The sequence below is a fragment of the Ochotona princeps genome, chromosome 7 (assembly GCF_030435755.1).
Source record: "Ochotona princeps isolate mOchPri1 chromosome 7, mOchPri1.hap1, whole genome shotgun sequence".
In the NCBI taxonomy this organism is placed as follows: domain Eukaryota; kingdom Metazoa; phylum Chordata; class Mammalia; order Lagomorpha; family Ochotonidae; genus Ochotona; species Ochotona princeps.
Genome location: NC_080838.1, coordinates 43,026,277 through 43,045,397, shown reverse-complemented (window position 1 = coordinate 43,045,397; position 19,121 = coordinate 43,026,277). Strand labels below are relative to the sequence as shown.

General features: G+C 39.8%; 1 protein-coding gene across 4 annotated transcripts in view; it reads left to right on the top strand.

Moving 5' to 3' along the window:
• NPNT (nephronectin) overlaps window positions 1–19,121 on the top strand; it is a 70,948-nt gene that overhangs the window by 20,687 nt on the left and 31,140 nt on the right. For 2 of the 4 annotated variants that reach the window (XM_004594275.4, XM_012929550.3), the window contains 3 exons: window positions 8,818–8,910; window positions 14,376–14,465; window positions 18,624–18,743. In XM_004594275.4, the coding sequence (XP_004594332.2) occupies window positions 8,818–8,910; window positions 14,376–14,465; window positions 18,624–18,743 (303 nt within the window). The remainder of the gene's footprint in view (window positions 1–8,817; window positions 8,911–14,375; window positions 14,466–18,623; window positions 18,744–19,121) is intronic. The other 2 variants (XM_004594278.4, XM_004594276.4) reach the window with 1 other exon arrangement.

Here is a 19,121-nt window from a genome sequence, read left to right as displayed (position 1 = left end):
TTTAAACATCTATAAAGAAATATAAATGTGTAATTTATGATAGAAGTGTGCACAGAGGCTTATCAAGCATGGTGAGGGCTGCAAACTCACTGTGAGGGATCAAAGCAAATCTTGGAGCCGATCTAGATATTACTGTAGGAGACAAGGGGCATGGTGGTATGCCATGTGAAACTGTGATGGTTTCAATATGTTGTTTTTTGGGGCACCTACCATTAGTTGATACATGTGATTGGAGATGAGGCCTGTGGGATAGGCAGGTGTCAAAGCAGGGAATGTGGGGACCAGTGTGGTACAGTGCATTAATCGGATGCAGTGCACTGGCATCCCATAACAGGGTGCTGGTTGGAGTCTGGCAGCTTGGCTTCCAAACCAGCTCACCGGTAGTACACCTAGAAAGGCAGCAGAAGACGGACCAAGTGCTTGGGCCCCTGCTTTCCATGTGTGGGAGCAAGATGTAATTCCTGTCCCAAGGCTTTGTCCTGACTCAACACTTGCCATCTCTCTGCCCCCGCTGCCCTTTCTGTCACTCTTGCTTTCAAATACATAAATACATTACTTAGTCCTTTTTTTGGTAAAGATCATGAAATGTGGTATGTGCTGTTGCAGTGTTTGAAATACTATGATAAACTGTGTGCAAATGATAGGAGTAAGTGTAAAAGAGTGGCTCCCTGAAAGCATGGGTTACCAGGTTTTGCAGTTTGGACTTGCGTTTAAGTTGACAATGTTTGAGTGACAAAGCCCGTTGTTCCATTATTTGTCTGACCAGTCTCTTTTAGGTGGACATTTAGGTTGTTTCCAAATTACATTAAATGTTCCTCATCAGATAAATAGGGTATAATTAACATTTGCCTTTCGGGGGAAAAATCCAGATGACCATACTGCCAAGTGCCTCATGTATCGGTCTATGTAGTTATGAAGTTGATTACCAATTTTTGAAATAATATGTAACTCATTGTAAACAAATTTTAAAAAGATTTATTTTTTATTTGAAAGAGTTACAGAAAGAGACAGGGAGAGAAATCATCCATCTACTGGTTTGCTCCCTTGAAACTAGGCCAAGTCAGAGCCAGGAGGTGCAGGGGCCCCAGCACTCGAGCCATCTTCCACTGCTTTCTCAGGCTCCTTAACAGGGAGCTGGATCAGAAGTGGAGCGTTCAGGACTTTAACTGGTGCCCATCTGGGATACCGACACTGCAGGTGGCAGCCTAACCACTACACCACAGGACCAGCCCCTATACCTATGTTTTTCAGTGGAGATTTAGGTTGCTGCAAGAGATAATTATGGTTAAAATTTTATAGCACATTGTGATGATTCTTCAGTAAACCTACTCAAAATCTGTATATCACTGCATATTTTTTTAAGATTACTTATTTATGTGTAACATGGAGTGAGAAAGAGACAGAGAGAGGAAGAGAGAGAAAGATAGGTCTTCCTTCCACTGGTTCACTGTCCAAATGCTTACAACAGCTGGGACTGAACCAGGTCAAAGCCAGGATTCAATAACTTCACCGTGAGGTCCCGTGTAGGTGACGGGGCTCACATGCTTGGGCCATCCTCTGCCACCTTTCTAGGATCGTTAGAAAGAAACTGGATTGAAAGTGGATCTCCTCTGTGGTGCTGGCATTGCAAGTTGCAGCTAAAGCTGTTGTGCCGCGATGCTAGTCCCCATCTTATCTTTAATTGAAGCAAAATGGTAGTTTTCAACTAAAAGTGTTAAAATGTGCTTCATCGTGTCCCAGTGAGTTTACCTATTATGAAATCAGGTATCTTGTAAATGCTCTTTTACAAAGCGTTTCTTCTACTTAGTACTACTTCTTTCCCAAACCTCTTCGGACTTCTCCAACCCTGTGTGAATAGTCACTGCCAGCTCTGTGTTAAGGCATCCTCGTAAGGGCTGTCTCATTACTGGGTCACCTATGGAAGAGTTAGGACTTGGTCTCCTGCTCATTTTTATTCCCTCAGTTCTTAATTTCTGACTTAGACATTTCTTCCATGTCCTCTTTATAACTCACACCATAACCAGCATTGCATTGAGCTTTAACTGTGAGGTAGATACTATCCTTAGTACTGTGTGTGTTTTCTCGTTTGGTCTGCCCAGTAAACCTATGGAATAAGGTCATGATTGGCTAATTACGGTGATGTGAAAGGTGAGTCCCACGCCCCCATCCTGGGTATGGCAATCCTATAGAAGAGATCAGAGTTCTGATTTCATGAGTAGGTCACCGTTTAGCATCTGTGCAAAACAAGCAACAGAGTAAAGAGATCATTTTATTTTAAAATACTCTGTAAGAGTTACTCTAGTTTTCCCTAAGGTTATGTTATTAATGGCAGCTTTCCTTCCTGGACATGTAGCTTCTGTACCTTCCTCCCCACTGATGGCCTCTGTCCCCTTACCTCTCCTGCTTAGTGTGTCGTCTTATACTCTCTCTCCCTGCTCCTTCCAAATCCACTCTAAATGTTGGCCTCTCTGGCGCTTTTCTAACCTCCTGAGAGCTAGTGGATTGATGTGGGATAAGAATAAGAAAATGTCATTGAACCTCCTCAAATCATTTGGTTTTCTGTGTTTTCCCTAGTTGGCTGGTAAGAATGAAGGTAGTACCTGCTTCTCTACTGCGTTATGTAGAAATTGTATCAATAAATTTGGCCAGTTATATATAATGGTATACATAAGCGCTTTTAATAGATGTCTTTGAAAGCAGTAACAATTAGAGGCACTTTTGTTCAGCTTTTAAGATTTATTTTATTTATTTATTTTTTAAAAGATTTGTTAATTTTTACTGCCAAGTCAGATATACAGAGAGAAGAGACAGAGTGGAAGATTTTCCATCCAATGATTTACTCCCCAAGCAGCAGCAACGGCCGGAGATGAGCCAATCCGAAGCCAGGAGCCAAGAGCTTCTTTCAGGTCTCCCATGTGGGTGCAGGGTCCCAAGGCTTTGGGCCGTCCTCAACTGCTTTCCCAGGCAACAAGCAGGGAGCTGGATGGGAAGCAGGACTGGCGGGATTAGAACTGGCATTCATATGGGATCCCAGTGTGTGCAAGGGGAGGAGTTTGGCCGTGAGGGTACTGCACCAGACCCTGTTCAGTGTTTGCTGCTGCAAGAATTCAAATTTGAACATAGGATTAGTCTAAAAGTAGGATATTGGAGGCCAGCGTGGTAGTGTAACACGCTAATCTGTCAGCACCAGAATCCCTTATGGACACCGGTTTGTTTCCTGGCTATTCCATTTCCCAATTCAGTTCTCCATTTATGGTCTATGAAAGCAATGGAGGATGGCCCAGGTTCTTGGGCCCTTGCACCCATGTGTGAGACCTGAAAGAAACTTCTAATTCCCACCATGGCAAGTGTCCACCTCTGGCCTTGCAGACATTTGTAGAGTGAACCAGTGGATAAAAGATCTCTCTGTTTCTTCCTCTTTTTCTGTAACTCTTGATTTTCCAATTAAAAAAAATTTTAAATACATGGAATAAAACTAATGTGTTCTGGAAGTTGAAGAGACCTTGGACAGCAAGATTGTTCCCTCTGAATTTTGTTGCACATGTGACAATCAGTAGCTCAGAGCTCCTTCTAGTGAGGTCTTATAAGATTCTGATAGGTTCTATAAGATTCCATCCCTTCTGGGTTAATACAGCAGTGGCCTTTTCCATGTATTTTCAGCAAGCTTTCCAAGGCCAGTTGCTCCTTTAAAATACTCATCCGGGAGAGAGACACAGAAAACCTTCCCATCCACCAGCTTATTTCTCACGTAGCAATGGTTCTAAGCCAGGCTGAAACTGGGAGCTGCAAACTCCATCCACATCTTCCACGTGGGTGTGAGGAACTCAGCCACTGTAGTCATCACTGCTGCCTCCCAGGGTCTGCCTTAACAGGAAACAAGTCAGGAGCTGGGAAGCAAACTGGCACACTCCAGCTGGGGAGTGGGCATCCTAACCAGTGTCCTAGCTGCTAGATCGAATGCTCACCCCACAATTTCTCCTCACATTTTCTATTCCTCTCAGATGGGTTTGTCCATATTCTGAGAAACTTTTTGGATGTGTGAGATTGTTCTACAACTCCCCAGTTTTGTGTCTATCTGGTCTCCAGCCCTGTCCTTGCATGCTTCTTTGTCCTCCTTTGTTTCCAAGTAAAATAATGTGGATCATAAGCCTCTTTGCTTTTCATGGCTTCAGGTTGGAATAAAAGTAAAGTGCAGATTGCAAAAATTACAAATGGTCCTTAGGACCATGTATAGGCAGTCTCACTTGCATTAGTAAATCCTTATCAAGTTACAAACAACACCTGAGCTTGGGTTGGCTTTTACCTTGGCATCTTATGTCTTGGCTTCTCAGAAGTTGACATCCAACTCCTAGCATGATTTGCTTACATAACAAAACGTAAGAGGGCCTGGCGTAGGAATTATTTCTTTTTCCCCTAATGTATTTGATGATCCACCAGTTGTATCTGAGGCAGACCGGGCTGTCTAAATCTCAGACCCCCGGTTACATCAGTTAGGATGGATTTTTAAAAGTCAAAATTTAGACTGCAGTTAAACAGAAGAGGCTCAGACATTTGAGGTTAAAAATCTGTGTGTGGTTAGCCAGTGAGGCTTGATTCTTTTTCTAGTTACAAAACAATGATTTAGAGGTTATGATAAGGGTACTTCACAGAATGTGCTGCAAGAATGTGAAGAGTTCATTTTGAGTGTGACTTACTAATTCAGGCTCATTTGCCCAATTTTGGCTACTGGTATTGGAGAAAAAACATCTGTCACATTATCTGTCCTTTATTTATAATTTATGCTACTAAATGTTATGTGGATGCCAGGAACAGAGGGCCGTGGGGTATGATTCAGAAACTTGTCATCCTTGATTCCTGTGAATATCAGATACGACACTATCTTTTGTGATTAACTAGAAGCACCAAGAGGCACCTTGTTATCCCCAAGTCAGTTGTGTCTTCTACTTCAGATATTTTGAATACCATACTAAAATGAGCCAGTAAAATGGATCACTTTGCATTTTTCCTTTGGGAGGTAATAATTGTGATCTACTAGCCCCAGAGGAAGGCAAGTTGTAAAGAGTAGTTTGTTCTGGTCCCCACACTTTATAGTGGAATGAGTTAGTAGAAGGTAGGCCAATTTACATACAAGTTGGAAATTATTTTTATCTGCTTTTGAAATGGGCTATGTCCTTTCTAATCGAATTAGTTTAGATATAGAAATGAAATTATTTTACAACCATGCATTTACAAAATACAGGTACAAAATAAATTAGACAAGTTTTAAATATACTTTTAATTCTACTGGAAATTACTCATAACACTTCTATCCTACATGTATATCCAAAGAAAATTTTTGCTGGCTTAAGAATAAACAGAGACTAAGTCAAGATTCCTCAGCCAAGAGCTTAGGGACAGTCAGGAGTTGCTTTTGGCTTTAAGTAACAGTGCCAAGTCACAGCAGTGCCCTAAATTGCTGGGGTGGCCATTTAGGGTTACTGTTAGGACTTCTTGCTCTCCAAGTTTCCAAGATCACTTCAGGGTCATGAAAGACCATTGTAATTCGGAAGTGACTTGTACATTCCAGACAAGAAGACAGCCCTCCATTCAAGTAGCATTTCAAACAACAGCCCATCAACTCTCCTTCCCCCACCAATAGCTTTTGCTTGCACATCAGCCAGAACATAGTCATTTGGCTATCCATATCTGCTGAGGAAATATGCAGGGAATGTAATTTTCCATTGTGAAGTTAGTCCTCCACTCAAAAATAAAACACCCAAAAGCTAGCCTAGGCTAAAGCAGAAGAGAAGGATAGATATTGGTGAGTATCTAGCTAGCCTTCTGTGATCTTCTTCAGCGTGTCTTTTGATCTTATGTGCTGTTCAGGGCGCTTGGCACCCTGGCCCCAAGAGAGCACTTCACACTCCTTGAGAATCTCAGAACTATCTGTCTCCGCCATTTGGATGAGAAGCTTTTGTCTGCTATCACATCCTGCCATACCTTTTTAAAAAGGTTTCTCAGATCACAGTTCACATATGAGGCCTTTAGGAGATGTGAAGTTATAGTTACTATGCACTCTCCTTGTTCTTTGATCTCTGTCGCAGCCAGGCTTTAGCCAAAGTGGTTCCACAGTGAGTTTCTATATCCCTCTGACTCCAGCACCCACCTCATACTTATCTACTAGGAGACATTGTGTGTAACAAACAATATATATTGGTAAAGATCCATTCCAGACATAATGTCACCAAGATAAGGAGAAAGCAACCTTTTTTTTTTTTAACTTTTTGTAAAAAGAAAAAAAGTAGATTTTTATCAGCTTCAGGGATATTCTGTCGTGTTTAATAACTCTTGACTAATCTAAGGGTTGTTAGTTACTTCAGTGAAGAGTCTGCTGGACAGAAATGCAAACAGCAGTTTGTTTTAAAATGCTGACTCCCTAAACATGGAGGAAACATTAACAGCCTTTGCCTCTTGGAATGTGTGCATTTGATGTGCCCAAGATTAGGCATTCTGCTAAGGACAAACAATGAGGAAGGGACAAGGACAATAAAAAAGCACTGCTTGGAATGCCATCACAATGGTTGGGGGTCAAAGGCAGTGCAGTTTGGGGCCTTGAGGAAGTTTCCCCTTCTAACTCAGCTTTACCATATCTTCAAGTGTTATTTTCTGTATGATTTCTCCATGTTTTTAGAGACATTTTCAAGTGCCAGCTACTTTGGAGGTTATCACCTTCACTTGCACAGAATGATCTTGAGATTTTTAAAGAAAAATTTTGAGTATGTGTGGACTTGTTCTATCTTCAGAGCAAGCGTCATGCTGTGTCCTCGGTGATATGTGGATATGCAGGTTGTGTTCATATATCCATGTCAGATTTTTTTTTAAAGATTTGTTCATTTTATTACAGCCAGATATACACAGAGGAGGAGAGACAGAGAGGAAGATCTTCCATCCGATGATTCACTCCCCAAGTGAGCCGCAACAGGCCGGTGCACGCTGATCTGATGCCGGGAACCTGGAACCTCTTCCGGGTCTCCCACATGGGTACAGTGTCCCAATGCATTGGGCCGTCCTCAACTGCTTTCCCAGGCCACAAGCAGGGAGCTGGATGGGAAGTGGAGCTGCCGGGATTAGAACCGGCGCCCATATGGGATCCCGGGGCTTTCAAGGCGAGGACTTTAGCCGCTAGGCCACGCCGCCGGGCCCTGCATGTCAGATTTATGGAATATGTTTTTTAAGGTAGAATTTTGAAACTTGAATTTCTTGGCGACAGAGACTTGTTTCTGGGATTTGTTTTCAAACTTGTGTATAAATCATTGACTGCTGAGTGAGGAGCCCTATGGAAAGGGCTTTCCTTAGAATTCACCTGTTCCCACAGATGTGGGATTTCACCACTCAGCATCCTCACTGATTCGATTTGCTGACCAGTAGTGACTGAAGCCTCTGGGATCTCAGTCCGTCCTACATAGTGTCACCATGCTAACGTCCCCAAAGCTTTTGTTTTTATCAGCGAATTCTGATGATGATAAATAGGTTTACAGCAACCACCTGTTACCCACACATTACTCAGGCTCATTTTGAACAGAAAGCATCTGCTGCCTCTCATGCATGACTGTTTCTTACTCTTTTGCAAGTAATCATTATCTCTTCTGGTCAATATGAACCGTGAGTGACCCTTAATTGGATGATAGTCTACTTTGCTGTGTAATTTTCTTCTCCTTGAGTAGGCCTTTATTTGTCTGCCCAGATCCAATACAAGGCTCTTATTTGAAGTGTTTGTTTTTTGTTGTTTGTTTGTTTTTTTTTATAAAACTGCATACATTTTCTTATTATGGTTTTTACAGACTTCATAGATGCTATCCATTGGCTTACGAATAAGTGTTGCCTTGAATTTCAAACACATGATTGTTTTGTTTTTCATCTGGATTGCAGGCTCTTGAGACCAGTTACATTCCATATTGCTACTTTTCATCTTCTTATAAAACACATAGTTCTAATAGAGCCTGGTTTCTCAGTCTTGTCACCATGACATTAGGGAACAGATCATTTGTTATGTGAGGGACTGTCGTCTCCGCACCCTAGAGTGTTTGACAGCATCCCTGGCCTCTTCCTGCTAGATGCCAACAGTACCCACACCCCTGAATGTGACAGTCAATGTCTCCAGACATTATCAAATGTCACCTTCACTGACATTCACTGGCAGAAAAAAAAACGTAATAAGTTCCAATCAGACCTGAAAAGGCTTGGGTAAAGATGGACAACTTTTTGAAGTCATGAAGGCAGTGGGACTTGGTTTACTGAAGAGAGAGAGCATCAGAGCCTTGCTCTTACTTTTGTAGGCAGTGCCTATCTGAGTGCCAATGCTACAGGTGGTAGTTTAACCTGGTATACCACAAGGCTGGCCCTATTTTATTATTTAATTGGAGACTTATCTGGATTTCATACTTAGTCAATATTGTTGGACAAAGTGCTACTCTTTAAAATGTATTTAAGAGAAAGGGTTCGAAATTGTGGATACAAGTTACTGTAAAGTTATTATTAATAGACATCAGCTATATTTGATACATAATTACACTTTTCTTTCCTCTTAACTATTTGAGTATTGTCGTCAAGTTTAGAAAACTTCCCAGTTCTGAATGGCATATGTATATCATAAAATGTGTTTACATGTATGTGTAGTGTAAACAGTATCCACAAAAACAGGGATTTTATATCACCTGCTACTTTGTTGTAAGTTCTTGAGGTTTCTTCTATTGTCAAACTAGTATATGACGACAATGCTATATGGTTGGTGTGCTGCTGATCTAGGAATAATGTGTGACATCCTTTTTATTTTCACAGCTATATGTCAGCCACAGTGCAAACATGGTGAATGCATCGGGCCAAACAAGTGCAAGTGTCATCCTGGGTATGCTGGAAAAACCTGCAACCAAGGTAGGAAAACAGTTTTGACATAAGTACTCAATCATGAGCCACCTCTGTTTCTGCCAAGCAAAATTAAATGATCACACCGTGGTCAGAGCTGTCAGTCCTAAGATGTGAGTTGGCAGTTTTCAAACAGATAAAAAGGGTGAATCCTGTCAATTTTTTTCTTGAAGGACCAACCAAATGAATTCCCCTATTCATATTCTCTGATACTGTTAAAGTATATTTTGAAAAGGACAATCATTATGGTAGTGATGTAGACATCTTCCATTGCTCGTTTGGAAGCTGCTAGCGAAAGTTAACCTCCTGAGACCCTGAGAATGCTCCCTTTCGATAGAATTCAAATAGGGTGTTTAACTTGAAGTTTGAGCTTTCTTCCAATTCTGAGCCTTTGATTCTATGACTAAATATTCAACTGCTGACCAGTTTGAAATGCCCTTCAGAAATTAAAATGCGGGCCTGGTGTGATGGCTCAGTGGCTAAGATCCTCTCCGCGCTGAGATCCTGTATGGACACCAGTTCATGTCCCGGCAGCTCAGCTTGTCATCCAGCTCCCTTCTTGTGGCCTGGGAAAGCAGTTGAGGATGGCTCAAGGCCTTGGGACCCTGCACCCACATGGAAGACCTGGAAGAAGCTCCTGGATTCTGGCTTCGAATCAAATCGGATCAGATATGGCCGTTGCTGCCACTTTGGAAGTGAAGCAGCAGAAGGAATATCTTCCTCTCTGTCTCTCCTTCTTTCTGTAAATCTGCCTTTCCAATAAAAAAAAAAAAAATCTTAGAAAATAATAGAAATTAAAATATTAGGGGCTGGCATTTTGAGGCAGCGGGCAGAGTTGCCACCTTCTCATTGGCAGTTTGAGGCCTGGCTGCGCTGCTTCTGATCCAGTTCTCTGCTAAGGTGTCTGGGATGGGAGCAGAGCATGGCTCAAGTGCCTCGTCCCCCTTAAATGGTACTCCTTCTGGTACTCCCGTGAGGACCATGTAAGGTTCACAGTTTCTGTCCTTACCCAGACTCTGTTGTTGTGGCCCTTTGGGGAGTGAACCAGTGAGTGGAAAGTATCTCTTGCTCTGTCCCTCCCTCTCTTTTTATAACTCTGTTTTTCAAATAAATAAATAAATAAATAAATAGAAAAAAAGAAGTAAAAGTGCTAATTTAGCAAATTATTGTAAAAATCAGCATCAGTTGCTTATGAAAGAAAATATTAATTCAACATTGTCAGCGCCAAGTATCTTAAATGTATTGCCTATTTTAATCCTTACTACTGTGTTAGAAAGTAGAGGATTGTTTGTTGCAATGAAATGATAAATAACTTAGGATTATTGCATTTTTTCACTTGAAAAAGAGTTGAAAAGTTTCAAGAATTTTAAATATCTTGCCAAAATTCACAGAATTCATTGCTAAAAGAGCTTATTTGTCAAATTAGTTATCCACATTCTTTCTAACAAACTAGCTTTGATGAAGAAAAAAGAGTGCTAACATGATTTCCCCTCATCTCGAAAGTCAGAGCTTGTTTTTTTAAATTTCATCTAAAAATGTCTACTATTGGGGGCTGAAAATCAACTTTTTCTTATTTCTGTAATGCTCCCTATCATTTCACATGTGAAACCAAACAATGATTTAAGTCCAACTACCCATGAAGACTTGGCTGATCTCATCAGATGCAGAAATGATACTGTTGAAATCCTACCTTTCGTCAGTATTTGATTTATTCCAGCATACCCCTTGAGGTGTGTCATGCAAACTAGTGATTTATAGGTCTAGTCTTTACAACCGCCCAGAACACTGCTGTTTGAAAGTAGGTGTAATTATTCATCAGATGAAATTCATGCTAGTAAAATATGTCATGTCCCATGGCAGGAGAAGCTGTTCATACACTATCTGCCATCTGATTTATAGCAGATTCTTCTAATGCTGCTTTCTTATCTTACATTTTAGTAACTTGAGATTTACCAAATGATGCTGCGTTGTCTTGAAATAAGTGGTGCTTTTGTTATCTCAGTTTCTATTTCCCTTCCCCAGCTCACAAGCAGCAGCATGCTCCATTCTGGCTATTGAATTACTGGCATTTGTCTAGAATCCCAGCATGCTGCTTCTGCTGCTTATTATTATTATAATAAGTAAAGTAGTTAACATCAACCTTCACTGTTTTTATTCATGGATCAACACTATAAAACTTTGTTTTCCTGATGCCAGGAATTTACACAAGGAGGACAATTAAAAGAAGCCATTTTCAAAATTGCAGAGAAATTCATTTAAACTCATTTTCAGGACCTTACCTCAACTTGAATGCATTCCAGAGAAACTAAAGGTACAATGGGAACAAAGCTTCCTCACTGGGCATCTCTTATTTCCAGAAAGCCCATTTATCCTGTTTATCTTTTTTTCTTTAAGATTTATTTTACATTTATTGGAAAGTCAGACATACAGAGAGAAGAGACAGAGAGGAGGATCTTCCATCCAATGTTTCATTCCCCAAGTGGCCAGAACTGCACCAATCCGAAGCCAGGAGCCAGGCGCCAGGAGCTTTTTCCAGGTCTCCCACTTGGGTGCGGAGTCCCAAGGCTTTGGGCTGTCCTCAACTGCTTTCCCAGGTCACAGGCAGGGAGCTGGATGGGAAGCGAACTGGCACCCATATAGGATTCTGGGAGTGCAAGGCGAGGAATTTAGCCATTAGGCTACCGCACTGGGCCCTACCCTGTTTATCTTTTAATGTGTACCTGTTGTCTGAAAAAATCAGCATATACTAAACTAGTCTTGCTTCCCAGAATCAAGCTCCCTAGAGAGAAGAGGATTTCATTAGTAGTAAATGAGGTTTTTACATTTGCAAAAAAAGTGCTGACACCAAAGATACCATTCAAGTCCAGTCTTGAAAATAAAACTTAGAATAAACTTCTGTGTTTTAATCATTTCTTACTTTTCCTTTACTATCAAAAGGAATGAAGGAAGGAAGGAGGTAGGGAGGAAGGGAAGGAAAGACAGAAAGAGAAAGAATGACAAAAAGAAGTAAAGAAAAGAAAATCAAAACACAAAACCTTGTAGTGGCACATTCCTGGGGAAAGGTGTCTGCTTTGTGGCAGGAACCCTTTGCGCTCTCTGATTTCTGGTACCCGAAAACTCTATTAAAGTGATTTGCACATGTCAAGAGCTCATTAAGCATTTGTTCCCTTAATGGTTCCGGTCCAGCACCTTAGGCCTTTCTCTGAATCTGTGGCCTGAGGTCTCTGCTTGTGGGAGACTGCTCTACGGACAGGGTAATTGAGGTGCTTTGAGAGCCCAAAAAGCTATTGACCCATAAGCCATTGCTGCTCCCCAGCAAGTCAACCCTGTTTCCGTCCCAGACCACACATGCTGATTAACTGGAAAGCATGCCACAGAGCTAAGGGAGATCAAATAGGTGTCTGTCTGCTTGAGGAAAGAAGCAATATTTGAGTTTGAAATTTCATAGTCTGGAAATTAGTTTCTGATCAGAAGTAAATGAGAGCATAAAGTATTTGCTAGGCAAGTATTCGCCAAGACTTTGGTTTTGAGTTAAGGACTGTAATTAAGAGTCCTCTAGAAACTTGCTAAGGGGATCAGACAGCCTGAAGAAATGACAGGTGCTTATTCAGTGCTGTTATAAAGCTGCCTGGGGAGCAATGAGAAAAGCAGGCTAAGTCACATTTTGGAACTGGCTTCATTTAGCAAACTTGTCAGAGGCCTGGTAGGATGTGCTGGTGGTTAGCCGTTCCCCGAGTCCTTCTCTGTATGTGATACACCAAGAGAAGATACAAGATCAAAGACTTGTACTGATCAGTAACATTTTCTACAAGGCACATATACCTTCACAGTCGATGAAATGCTAACCCAAATTCTGGCAACATTCTCTTCAGTCACCTATTTCTCCCCACATTCCATTTTAATTCTTCAGTGATTTTGTTCCCTATATATTTTTCCTCTTCTTGAGTCTCTGTATCCTTTTAAATCTTTCTCCTCAGCCAAAAAACAGTACTAGTATTGATAATAATCTTTTTGTAACTTTCCTCTTGGGGGATGATTTTTAGCATGTAAAGAATCATATATTTTTGAAAATGAAAAAAGTTCTTTTGAATTTGCAATGTACTTTATAATAATTTCAGAGGAAATAACTTAAAATGATCAATTACTAATGTTTTGCTGTGGGTTCTATTTCACATGTCGAATTCCTCATCCCAAGAAAAGAATCTGTGTCTTGTAACACAGAACCAGACGTTAGATTTTAGTGGAAAATTCCTTAGACGAATTAAATTTGGTAGTTTAAACAAAGCAAAGCAAAACCAAGACTAATCACAAATCTAGTAGCTCCCAGAGCTAGAGCAGGTTCTGAAAGCTGACCAGTCATGTGATCAGACACCATTAAAACAAGAAAACAAGTGAGGCATAGAAAGCAGCTTAAATGGCTACACTGTGGTCAGCCAGTCAACTGGTTATAACTTAAATAATCAATTGTTTTCAACTTAATTAGATAATTAGTTACAGGGCATATTGTAAATTACCAAAGATCAGTTACTGTGATGAGCTCTACAAGGAGTTTTAGTTTGTTTGTCCCTGTGCAGGTACACAGTCCAAATCTAATGGCTTCTGCAGAATTTTGTTTAGCAGACCAGCACATCTGAAAGCTGATTGTTTTCCCAGCACAACAATCTAAGGGCTTTCGGCTTGCTGTTCTAGTTCTTCCTTACAGGCTCACCTTTTGGAAGATACGATTTCAACCCCAGGCACCAAATTTCACTTGATTTGAAAGTTCATCTGGATGTTAATAATGCAATAGTGTTGAAATAGAGTGTGATTACTTTCTTGAGTCTCCACTCCATTTTGTAATATTTGGCAAATTATTATGGCAGTAGTTAACGTTTTTAGCTGTTCATTTTAAAGCTTTGTGTGTATGTTCTGATTAAGTGTAACCTACATGATTCATCAGTTCTTACATTTTCATAACAACATTGATGATCTGTCCTGCTATTATTTGAATGAAGCCTTTAATCAACTCATAAATTTCTGCATAATCACAGAATATTTGAAACCACTATTGTACAATGCCATAATATAGCAGAAGTATTTTAAATTGGTTATTTCAGGCTTCAGTATCTATAGATAGAGTGGTTTGTTATAACTGATGTTTGTATGTGTATTTTTGAATTGTCTACCTTCTGTTGCTAACAAAAGTTATGCTTTTAAAAATTGCCATCTCTTTTGGGGGATTATAAGAAAGAAGGAAAATGATAATAATTGATGGTGTATGTTGTCTTGGGTCTGTAGTGAATTTTCAGGAAAAGAAAAATGAAAGAAAAGAAACTAGAAGAACTAGAAATGTTTTTGTGAAGTATCACAAGCACTTTTTTTTTTTAAACTCCACCAGCTTTATGTAATTATTTAACATATACTTGTAAAGATTTTTAGGGCTAAAATGACATCCGTTCAAAGTTGACTCTTATTACCTTCTTCCTGGTCTGAAGACGAGCACTCCTACCCAGCTCCTCTTGGTCAAGGCAGTGAACAGCCTGTGTTGCAACCCCTGGATCAAGCCACAAGTTTACCTTCGAGGGGTGAGCGTGCTTTGTCTCAGGTGGTCTGCTCCTCCCACCTGCACAGCTTCATGCAGTTGTGGCTCTTGCGAATGTTCTGCAGACTAGCCTGAGAGCGTCCGGCCTTCAGCCTGAGCGTGTGAAGCAAGCAGCAGAAATGGTTATCTGCTGCTGCTTCTCTGATCTGACAAGCATGGAGCCTCTGCTGTCCTTTTAACGTGCCAAACATCATTGCTTCTCTTCTTCTTCTCCAGTTTTGATATGTTTTCTAAAAATCAGACAGCAAAATGATCTTTGCTTTTGTGTCTTGGCCCAGTCAGAAACTACAGAGCACCTGAAATTGGGGTTTTGATGCCTTTTGCTAAGGAAGAGTTAAAAAGTGATTAAATCCTTTTCTCCACTACCATGTTTTTAAAGTGTTGAGTTGCTTAAAAGGCAAGCCATTCATCTGCTTCTTTCTTTCACAGTAAATTTTGTAGTATCAGAAAGCCTGGTTTTTGATTCCAGGATATCACTTAAGTAGATATATGGGAACAAGTTGTTTAATGTGCTGAGGTCTTAGCAAATCAGTCAGTAACTGGGGGATGGTAGCTCTTACCTTGTTTGCCTACAAGGATAGTGTGAGAATAGGAGCAACAAAAATATTAATGCTTTGATTGTTGAGAAGTAAAGTGACAGCTTAATTTTATAGTTCTTCTAAAAGATTCCATCCCTTATCCAATCACAAGTTTAGAAGCTGTAATATAACTGTGTTAAAATAGTTTATCAATCATGGTCTTTACTGAGAGAAACCTCGATGCATTTGAATACCTCCCAAGGAATTAGGGTAATGGTAGTAATAACAGAGTCCTTGATAAGGTAAAGAAGAAAAGTTATGACAGTTGACCTGTTGACATCTGTTGGCCTATGACCTCCAGTTTAGTCAGATAAAATTTACAAGCTTAGATTTCTGAAACCTTACCCAGCTTAAGCATCAAAGGGGAAAAAATTGTCCAGATGAGTTAAAGTGAATGATACATTATTTTCCTTTAAAAAAATTTTTAATAATCTTATTCAGTAAACTCTTCCAGAGCTTTCCAGCTACTTTTCAGTGTCTGCATGCTAATAAAGTTTCTGATTCTGCTCTTTCTTGAAGTGTAGTAATGATGCTGTGCAGCTTGCATTGTTCTGAGCCATGTCACTTCCTTCCCACACCCCACTTCCACTGAGGCTCCTGAATCCGTCAGCCTGCTTAAATGTACTTCCAGTTAACAACCAACTTCTTTTAAGAGCTGTGTACTTCATAATGAAAGTATTTAAGTGTCTAAGACTTAATTGTAAAGATCTGTCATTTGATAAGTACATGATAGAATTCATTAAATGTTGTAATTATAGATTTTCCTTGTAATTTATATTACTTTTTAAACTTGCAGTGAGAATGATTAAAGTTAAAATTAAAAGCGCTGAAATATTGTATCCTATTGCCAACTTTAAGATTTATTGGCGAAGTCATGATTAAGGAGAGTTTCCATAGTTTTATGCTGTTCTGCTTCTTGTAGGAACACTGGTATCATCTGGGAACATTTTAAATCTCTGACTTTATTTAATAGTTCAAGCATTATTTAGGTATGCGGTCAATATGCTGTGATAGTATAGCAGTTACTGGCATCAGCATGTATTAACACTCTTTATAAGGCTTTAGGCCAATAGGGAAATGAGGTAATTTTGCTATAGATTAGAAACCCTTGGGAAAATTAAAGGCGATGAGGTTTTTCACTAGGACACCAGGCACATTTGATCTCTTGAAGCTCCCTACTTATGGCAAACATACGGTATTTGGAAACTACTAATACACATGAACGACTCTGGAACCCTATTTTATAATTCCTATGATGGTCTTAGATTTGTGAGGGCAGAGTACAGTTCTTAGGACACACCTGCCTGTGGTATGTGGGGCAACGGTGGCAGTCACTGGGGATGTTAACATCAGGCAGCAAGCCATCAGGGATGTCACCCATTCCAACAGCAGCTGCCAGGTTCATAGCAGGTAAAGTAGCCAATAAATGTTCTGACATTTACCCATTGAGTGTTTGTTGCAGTTTCCTTCCATTTCCATATTATATTGCAGAGTGGTTCCCAGTATTTTCTTTAAAAAACAGTATGACACTTTATTGTCACCCTTTTCCTCTAGTTTCACTTGCTCTTAAGTCCAAGTGCTTTGCTCGTGGGAAGGGAAGGATGGAGTAGGAGTGTAGTAGTCAGTCTGCTGCAGCCCTGTTGGGGGCTGTAAAGAGTCCCAGAGCAATTCTAAGTGACCCCTCAGCTACTGACTTGAATCGATTGGGGAAGGGCTGCCTCTGTTAGGTTGTAGCTTTAGTTTCATGAGCATGACCTCTGAAGAAGCTTCTCTGGTTTCAAGATGCCTGAAGCTAGAAACTCCAGAGCAGTTCCCATTAGGAACCCAATGAATTTCTCTGGTTCTGAGGGGATAAGACCCAGGGATTCTTAATTGATACTTTTTTAAATCCTGGAGATGTGGAATTTAGTCTTACTTTATTGTTTTATTGTGTTTAAACTCAATTGTGTTTAAAACCCAATGATTTTTCTCAAACAGTATAATCAGATTTAAATACTATTTACCTAGTACCGATCATAGATTTCTCACACGCAGGGGTTACTCTGCAGGACCATCTTAGGCTAGCCTTGATAAGTCCTCTTAAGAAATGAGAAAAGATTCCCCAGCTCTAACTGGCAATAAATTTGAAATCAAAGGTAAGAATATGAAGGAGGAGAGATAATTTGTTTCTCATACATTCCTTCTTTTAGTTTAAAAGAGGAATAAATCAATATTTTTATACTGTAATCTGCAGAACACATCATATGAGTTAAGTGTTTTTGAATTATTCAAAAACGTTCTATTTTGAAAGCTCTTGGTTTGGAAGAGTGACAATGAGGTAGAAAATTGAAGATTTTCTCTTATGCAGGAGATGACAAAGGTATTTGGTTTATTTATTTAACCTTTTCGGGCTTTTACCCTGGGATTCTGCTTACAATTATTTTAAAGGCAAGAAAAATCCTAAGTTGGGAAGTGATTGAGATATGGAAATACTCTTAGATTCAATCATTGTTTTGTAGATTTAAAACATTATGTAACTTGGTAATTTAGTTAAGTAAAATAGGCAGGTCTCTAATAAACAGGCAGTTCAGTTTTAAGTTTGATCAGATTTGAAAAACCACTTCGTGACTGAATATGTATATTTCTTATTCAGTGATGTGGATTTATAGATAATTAAATTACACTAATAAGATGCTGAAGTTGATAGTTCCAGACAAAATAAACATGCAGTCACATTTCTTTCTAGTGAAGTGTATATTTGGGGCATTACTAATTCCAGTGTTTGTCATTAGGAGTTTCATGTTCACTTGAGGCAATTTTAAATTTTGCTTGGAAAATTTTCTTACGTGAAATTTATTTAATATTGATATTTAAACCAATACTTTCAAAACATATGATAGTTCATTATGTTTTTCCCAGTAGTATTTAAATCCATGAGCCCTTCTTAACTTATGTTGGAGGATGTTCTTTTAAAGTTCATTTTGTGACTTGAATGCATTACTGCAGTTTCTTCTTTAATCTCAGATCAGTACAGAATGTACAAAACAAGAAAAACTGCATTAGGAATTCTTTTCTCTAAAGCTATATTGTTCTTTTGGTGAGACTCAAAGCAGCCTAGTGATTTACACTCTGTGTACTTCCTTATAAAGTAAAATTGCTCATGTGATGTCTCCTTAAAGACATTCAAAGAACAAGCCACACTGTCGGGAGTGGCCTGGTAGTAGAACCTAGATATTTGGAGAAGATGAGGGATCAGGCAGCTAACAGATGATAGTACCTCTCCCTGTAAGAAGTTAGTGTGCTGCTCTTGGCAGCGATGGTAAGGTAGAACTGTGTGTGTGAAGAGAATCTTCTACCCTTATGTCTACAGCTCCCTAAAGGCCAGCAGACTCCTGATCACTTCCGGCATAACCACTGGTAAAATGCAGATTTTGTGAGCAGGCTTGCTCCCTGCTGTAAATAATGGTTACTATATCTGGACCTTCTGTTCTCCTTTGTTCTTCTATATAAAGAAGTATGTTACGTGTTTTGCAATGAATACTGAACCTTTGTGACTTTTCTGTTTCAATCCACATTCTTTTCAGATCTGAATGAGTGTGGCCTGAAGCCTCGACCCTGTAAGCACAGGTGCATGAATACTTATGGCAGCTACAAGTGCTACTGTCTCAACGGATACATGCTTATGCCGGATGGGTCCTGCTCAAGTATGTCAAGAATCTTCACTGTTTTGGAAGTGCTTTTGGCTTGACTGCTGTTGCACTCTGGTGACAAACCTTTGTGAAAATGGCCTTCCAGGCCCTTCTAAATAGGATGTGTGCTTGTGTTTATATGTGTGCATGCAGAATTGAAAATTAAAATAAGTGGTGCCCATTTTGGCTGTATGACATTTGTTTATCGTGGGTGCTTATATCATTGATTTGGGAATGTTATTCAAACTAGTAATTATGCAACTAAGTTTGTTTCCAAATTTTTTCCCCAGTGTGTTTACCCTGTCTTGTATCTGGGACTAGAAGAACTATTCCAGTTATAACAAGAACATTGGTGACTGCTTGGGAAGTGTTCAGAGAGAATCCACTAGAACT